We start from the raw sequence: 8,270 nt of genomic DNA, 5'->3' as shown, positions 1-8,270 counted from the left end.
TGAATACTTTCCGTACCCACTGTATATATATATATATATATATATATATATATAGTATTTACCCCAAAAGGGTTCATAGTAGTACCATAAGAGCACACATTACTATCTTAAGGGTCCATATTACTATTATAAGCACCCTAAAAGTGTATTACTTAATTTCCATATTTGATATTAAAGAAAATGTTTACTTTTCAAAAATAAAAAATTGTGTTGAGTCACTAATTGATGGCCAACATAAAATGTGGGCCCTAAAGCAAAACAACTGAGAACCCAATCTCAATCTGCTTCACGTTACCTTAGCAGTATAGGAGGACCACCATATTACTGTTATTCGAAAAAATAAATACGATTTCGTATTGAATCACATTCAATTTTCAGGATGCCACATTTTAAATAATTTTATCAGTATTATATATTGTATAATATTTTTTTGTACAGAAAGTTAAAGAGAAGGACCATGTAACGTATGCAACTGTCAACACGAGAAAATGACCAACCTTCAGGCTTTTAAGTCCCAAATACACCCTCAGAATCAGTCTATGCATGAGTTTTCAGATTGGTAAGAATCACCACCATGCTGCTAGCATCATACTAATATGATTAGCATGTCGCTAACATGTTTTAACAAGATGCTCACATGATTAGCATATTCTAACACATTTCATGTCATATTGTCATATTTTTAATATTCTCAATTTTTTTGTCCATCCATTGAAAGTCTGTTTTCAAACTTTAAAAAAGACTTATTTGATGTGCGAGAACAAACTTCACAGGTTTCTGTGCATCAAGCATGCTGATTTGAGCTTGCATTGACCATATTTGATGAGCTCTATGTATGTGCATTGATCAGTGTTTGTATATGAATAAAGTTTAAATTAAATCTGTTCATCATAAAGTGATCATGTCTTTTCAGAAGACTTATATTAAACCGCTTGATTCATATGGATTACTTTTATGAATTTATATACTTCTTGAAGCTTGAAAATGTTCATTAAATGGATGAAAATGAAGATGAATGAAAGTCTTAGGGGTTTTGAATGACATGAGGGTGAGTAAATGACTGAATTTAATTAATTATTTTTTTTTTGGTCTAAAAACGAATTGAGGAGATGTATATCTGCACACCATAAATGTAAAATGTTCATCAAAACAAGTCGACGTGAACCGCTTCATTCTGTGAAATGCGGTTTGATAGACAAACATCTTCTGCGTGAGAATGTGTCTGCTGCTGTATGTTTGTGTTTGATGTCTGTTCATGAGTTTGTGTCTGAGGTGTCAACACTGTGTCTGTGTCTATAGCATGTGGTCAAAGGGTGTTTTTCCATTTCTGCCCATGCTTTTAACAGTTCGACACAGTTCTCTTCTGTACACAAAACAAAAAAGATTCTCTCCAATCAAACAAACATCATGTACTTTGTGTCTATGAAACATGAACTTGATGTTGAAGGGCATATCCATCTCACTATAAATCCATGATCTTATGAACTCATGCTGTGACCCTGTAGACAAGCTCTGCTAGTTTCAAGAGTTTTTACCAGCTCTAGCAAAAACAGAAGTTAATTCGAACAATTCTTATTCTAACTATTCTTAATCTCACATACGTTTTAAATATCGTTTTTGTAGAAAAAAATGAAAAATATGATTTACTGTTGTGATATTTATGGTATCATGCAGATGTTCAGCATTTTAAAAATGTCTTTAGTTTTGGGGAGTAACTAAGAAAAGTAGCAGTAATGCTTAATAATAATAAAATAATATACTGTGTGTGTGTATATATATTTATAATTTAACCCTCTACAGTACGGAATATATCAATGAGAAAAAAAAATATTTGTGATGTTTTTCCTACTTAAAATTGGACACTATAACAATATCAATAAACATTTTTATTATTATTATTTTTTTTTTTAAGTATGTTCCCTCAAGGAAACATTGTACCACAACGGACAAATTTAAACATTTGACATTTTCATGCAGAAAAAAGAAATATATTTATTGAAAACAAATTTCTTTAACCAAACACTTGAACAAACTGATTTATCTAGTTTTTAATGCATTGCACATCTGACATTTAATAAAAAATAACATTTCATTTCCAGCTGTTGCTCTCAGGCAACATTGTACCATCGTGGATCACAAGTATAACTAAACTATCATATCTGTTGCCATACCAAAACATTATAATCAGTGTTGTTTCAAAGTAATCCAGCTGTTGCTCTCAGGCAACATTGTACCATCGTGGATCACAAGTATAACTAAACTATCATATCTGTTGCCATACCAAAACATTATAATCAGTGTTGTTTCAAAGTAAAAAATGAAAAATCATCATAACCTTATACTAATATGCACTTTATCCTTTCAAGCATGCACATGCACACACAAGCACATGCATGCAAAATCTCCTACTTCACTAATGACACCTCATTGCTTGTGAAAGCTGAGGAAGCAATTCCTCTCAACAGACAAATCATAATATGTGCAGAAATAGTATGAGAATTACTATTCTTGCAAATGCATTACAAAATCATGCAAAAATTCTATTACATTTAGATAATTCTAACTCTTTTCCTTACAAATATCATATACTTGTATTCTAACCTAGTATGCCTGCATGGCCTTATGCGATTCCATTGCGGTACAATGTTGCCTTGAGGCAACATGCAGTTTTTTGTAATTTCCTATGATACATTTGATGAAATATTATGCAAAGTTTTTGAAAATACTTCACTTTCCAATGAAGGTGACTAAGATTTTTTTGTAGGAAATTGATGAAAAATGCACTTTTCATTGGACAAAATATGGAGTCATGTGACGTGCACATGTCCTGAAAGAGGAAACAAAATGGACCCCTGTGGGTCATGTGACCACTTTTTTTATGTTCATTTATTAGTAGGCAATACAACATTTTTATTTTTATGAAATGAGACACTCAGTGCATAATATACCGCTGGAACGTCCTCTAGTGTCAAAACCAGGAATTGACAGATTAAAAAAATTAATACTTTAAAGGTGAAAGTTGATGACAGATTGTACAGAGCCACACAGTGATTCCTCTAATTTAGAGGAATTTAGTTAGTTCAGTTATTTCTGAATACAAACTCACAGATTCCAGCTGTTATGAGTCAATCAAATGTTTAATGACATTTATTGCAGGAAACACAAATCTTTCAAGTTGTATAATAAAATGTATAAAAATGTACAAATATATTCAAAAATACAAAATCAGATGCTTCATGCATACACACAAAAACAATACTATTTAAAATTTAAATAAAAAATTTTTAACTTGCCAGTGAGCTAAACTAATCAGCAGCAGTTCATAAAATATCACAAATATTTTGTCCGCAAAGACCATATGTTATTGTTTCACTGTGATTCCTTTTTTCACATATCAAAGATTAGGCATTTCATTTGCCATTTCATCATTCAAACACAACCCACATCATTAATGCATAAAGGCATGGAACATAAACACTCTCAGTGCACTGTTAAAAAAACAAAACAAAAATTAAAACCCTTGGGTCTTGTAATTTTCATTTAAAAAAATGAAGGTGATAATTAAAAATAGTGTGTATATTTTATTAAAGAAATTGTGGTTCAGTGTTGTATAGAAAATATTGGGAAATTTTCACAAATAAAACCAAGGGCTGGACAATAATTCAATATCAATATGTATCGTGATATATATATGTATATATATATAAAAAAAATTTTTCAATAACGGTGATATGATTTTTAAACTCATTTTTATATGAGTGTATCTCTGATGAGAACCGACTGTCTTCAGAAAAGTTTCGATGGCATTTTCATTTTTACCTGATAAAGTAGCATTCATGAGCGAAGCTCAAAGCGCCTCCTGCTGGCAGAGATTCAATTTGCATTTTCAATAAGCCCGTCTTCAAGCAACATGTGTTTGTTTTTGCTTTTTTTTTTTTGGTTTTCTGCAGCAGCTCAGAGCACTTTTCATTCTCTTTATCCTGGCTGAAGCACATTTGTTTCAATCTATAAGAATAATCCACCTACACTACCAGTCAAAAGATTTTGAACATTAAGATATTTAATGTTTTTTAAATAATTCTCTTCTGCTCGCCAAGCCTGCAATTATTTGATCCAAAGTACAGCAAAAACAGTAAAATTGTGAAATATTTTTACCATTTAAAATAACTGGTTTCTATCTGAATATATTCTGAAATGTAATTGATTGCGGTGTTTAAAGCTAAATTTTCAGCATCATTACTCCAGTCTTCAGTATCAGCTCTCATGTCCCTCGCAAGGAGCCATTAGTGCCCACATTTTTCCAGTTCACGCACGTCCCCGTTTGCAGACTAGTCATTTAACCCGCGCATCAAAATTGCGCATATCAGCACTCAGTAATGCTTTACTGTAATTACAGCTCTTATCCTTCAGTACAATGACGCTAGTGTCCGTCACATATATCTTTTAAGCTAATGAAGCACCATGATGCAAAATAGTGGCTAAATATTGTCATTAGTAAACTATGTACTAGTAGGGCTGGACAATAATTCAATATATATATGTATTGGAATATAATTTTTTTCAATAACGGTGATATGATTTTTAAACACATTTCCGATATTTCGATATACATTACCAGTGTTTCCCATACATTTATTTATTTGTGGTGGTTGACTTCATTGAATAAACATGAGCACTGCACGTTTCAAAATCAAAACGCGGCACAGGTGTTTTATATGAGTGTATCTCTGATGAGAACCGACTGTCTTCAGAAAAGTTTCGATGGCATTTTCATTTTTACCTGATAAAGTAGCATTCATGAGCGAAGCTCAAAGCGCCTCCTGCTGGCAGAGATTCAATTTGCATTTTCAATAAGCCCGTCTTCAAGCAACATGTGTTTGTTTTTGCTTTTTTTTTTTTGGTTTTCTGCAGCAGCTCAGAGCACTTTTCATTCTCTTTATCCTGGCTGAAGCACATTTGTTTCAATCTATAAGAATAATCCGCCTACACTACCAGTCAAAAGATTTTGAACATTAAGATATTTAATGTTTTTTAAATAATTCTCTTCTGCTCGCCAAGCCTGCAATTATTTGATCCAAAGTACAGCAAAAACAGTAAAATTGTGAAATATTTTTACCATTTAAAATAATTGGTTTCTATCTGAATATATTCTGAAATGTAATTGATTGCGGTGTTTAAAGCTAAATTTTCAGCATCATTACTCCAGTCTTCAGTATCACATGATCCTTCAGAAAGCATGCAGGGAACTAACAATCACCGCTAATATAAAACTGGAAAATTGAGCTAATTCTCTTCAAATAAATAGGTAGACTTCTTTCCTTATTATTATTATTTTTTGTTTTTAAATCTCACTGGCAGCCGCAGGCTCAATCTCAATATTATTAGAGGACGAGTCATTGGTAGTGTTCTTCACTAGAGCATCAGTGTGATTAATGGTGATTAATGGACCTCTCATTACCATCATCCACCAGTGGAACGTCACTCTGATTAGGCGACAAATCGTTAACACCATTCGCCTGTAAGAAAACAGATTCACAGTAGGTTAAAAAAAATGAACAGGACAAACGATTCACCTACACAAAAAAATAGGAAGTGTAATTACACAGTCATCCTCCGTACTTCAGTAATATACAGTTGGTGGTCAAAAATATTGGCACCCTTGCACTTTTTTTATATATAAAAAATAAAATAAAATATTAAATACAATTCTGATAATAATATAATCTAATAAACTATTGTAATTATATAATAATATAAAATGTATCCACACCATTGTCTATTATAACTTAAAACAGTAAGTAAAACGCTGTCCTCATGTCAGTTATTATTGGTGTTTCAATGTAATGATTTCTGAATCAAACCACATAAATCACACAAACATGGTGCCAACTTGCAGATCTTAATTCTGATTTTTTGGTAGGCAAACTGATTCAGCGCTCCTAGTATCTTACCCGATCATTGTGCTGCGTCCTGGTGTCTGTTTAAACAACAATAACAAACTCAATTAAACACTCATTACTTTAGTTGATTAGACTAATCTCAAAAAATTCTTTACACACAATTTCCATCTTGTTAATTCAGCTGTATGTGTAAGCAGAGCTGGGTAGTAACTGATTACATGTACTCTGAATTACTATCCAGATTCCAAAAACCAAGCACTAGTAATTAGAATATATTACATTTTATAATGCTCATAATCAGATTACAGTTACTTTTTGCCTTTACAATATATATATATGCATTGGCCTGTATACATCGGATTCATTATAATTAAAATGTACTTTAAGTGTGCACCTAACACTAGGAAAATACATGTCCATACATGATCAGGATGGTAAATGACCCAAATCTGGGGTGCAAAAAACATGATTGGTATATCCCCCTAGTATTGACGTAAACGAACTGGTGAATCATTTTTTGAAAAAGGTTATGTAAACAAACGGTCTGAAAGAACCAGTTTCGCAGGAAAAAATCTGACTTCCCATTGCTTAATTTAATACTCACCTTTCCTGCTTACTGGACGGTGCAGTAAATAAAGAGATATAGCCATCAGCAGCAGGACACCAACAGCAGCAGCAGCACAAATTCCTGCTACAGCAGCTGAAGACAGACCTGAATCTGAAACAGATAAAGAGAAACAGTCATTATTACTAAAGAGCAACTATTTTTACCAATGATTTTTACCAATGTGTTTTTCAAGTATTTACACTTTTCCTGCTTTAGTCGTCAGCTGATATTGATTTAACTCATAAATAATGTGATCTGGTGGGTTTTGAAGAGCAGCAGCTTAAACAGCATCACATTACTGTGAGCTGTCAGAAAAACAGACTAATTTTAATGTTAACATGAGTCTTGTGCAGAGCATGTCTTGGTTGTGTCACTTTACATGAAGGTGACGATCTCAATTATAGTTTAATACTAGGGTTGCAAACTGGTGGAAATTTTCCGGTAAGTTTCAGAAACATTCTAGAAATTTTGGAAACTTTCAGAAGTTTTTGAAAAGTTTCCTGAAATGTTCCACTCCATTTGATACTGAGTCTAAGCTCACTTTTTCAAACACAATGAAAAAAAAAAACATCCACAATGGAAAACATTACTGGGTTGATTAAAAAAACAAACATTTAACTATTTTAAAATTGCTCAAGGGAAATAAACTCAATGATACACACCAGTGACGGTAACACTAAAGCTCCTAATGATGCTGAAGCTGCTGCTGGTGATCTGTAGATTATAGAGTCCACAGTCTGTGATTGTGATGTTTGTGATGGTCAGAGATCCAGTCTGATGATCCAGCTTCAGTCTGTCTCTGAATCTCTCAGGACCTTCATTACACTGAACATCTGTACAGATCTTTCTGGGTTCTTCAGTGATTTCAGCGATGCAAATGTCATTAAAATACCACGTCATAAAATCATTTGGGTTTTTTACTACACCAGGATCTAAAGTGACAGATTCTCCCTCCTTCACTGACTTTGTCTTCATTTCATCTCGTTCAGCAGCAGGAACATCTGAAACACAAACCAACCGATGACTGGAAGGATATTTATGCCAAAACATGCACAAAACATCAAAGAACTATGGATTTGAAATTGATTTAATCATGCTCTTTAAAAAGCAACAAGTATCTCTGTATTATTTCCTTATTTAAATCTTCATTCAAACAAACATTCACACTCATTGTAATCTTTTAAATGGGCCCAATCATTAAATGTATTAAATGACTCACCATAAACAGTAACACTGGAGGTCTTTTCACTGCTGTTTCTGATGCTGATGATCTTTAATTCATAAAGTCCAGAGTCTGTGGTTCTGGTGTTTGTGATGGTCAGAGATCCAGTCTGATGATCCAGCTTCAGTCTGTCTCTGAATCTCTCAGTGCCTTCATTACACTGAACATCTGTACAGTTAAAACTGAGATCTCCAGCGATTTGAGCGATGCGAATGTCATTAAAATACCATTTAATATCTTCTTGTTGGTTTGTTTTAACATCAGTGTGTAGACTGACTGAATCTCCCTTCATCACAAACACTGACACTCTACCTTTCTCAACACCAGACACACCTGGAGAAGACATTAACAGTTAAGCCAAACAAAGTTATACAACAGTATAGTGCTTTGAAAATGCTTTTCTACAGATCACAACCCTCTACGGACATCTTGGCAATTGAATCGCCATTGGCTAGTAAATTGTTTAGTTTACGCGCTAGACTGATATATACAGTGGGTACGGAAAGTATTCAGACCCCCTTAAATTTTTCACTCTTTGTTA

The 8,270-nt window shown here is 33.2% G+C and overlaps 1 protein-coding gene across 1 annotated transcript in view; it reads right to left on the bottom strand.

Annotated features, from left to right (window-relative positions):
- Positions 1-5,177: 5,177 nt before the first annotated feature.
- The window catches only part of LOC107723886 (uncharacterized), a 6,331-nt gene continuing 3,238 nt past the window's right edge, over positions 5,178-8,270 (bottom strand). The window contains exons 2-6 of the mRNA XM_016532615.1: positions 7,727-8,062; positions 7,170-7,508; positions 6,505-6,618; positions 5,952-5,977; positions 5,178-5,516 (exon numbers count right to left, since the gene is read on the bottom strand). Coding sequence (XP_016388101.1) covers positions 5,430-5,516; positions 5,952-5,977; positions 6,505-6,618; positions 7,170-7,508; positions 7,727-8,021 — 861 coding nt within the window. The 5' untranslated portion in view covers positions 8,022-8,062 and the 3' untranslated portion in view covers positions 5,178-5,429. The remainder of the gene's footprint in view (positions 5,517-5,951; positions 5,978-6,504; positions 6,619-7,169; positions 7,509-7,726; positions 8,063-8,270) is intronic.

The sequence above is a fragment of the Sinocyclocheilus rhinocerous genome, unplaced genomic scaffold, assembly GCF_001515625.1.
Source record: "Sinocyclocheilus rhinocerous isolate Xijiao unplaced genomic scaffold, SAMN03320098_v1.1 scaffold3077, whole genome shotgun sequence".
NCBI classification, from domain to species: Eukaryota; Metazoa; Chordata; class Actinopteri; order Cypriniformes; family Cyprinidae; genus Sinocyclocheilus; species Sinocyclocheilus rhinocerous.
The sequence above is the reverse complement of the archived record's forward strand: the minus strand, read 5'-3'. Positions and strand labels throughout refer to the sequence as shown.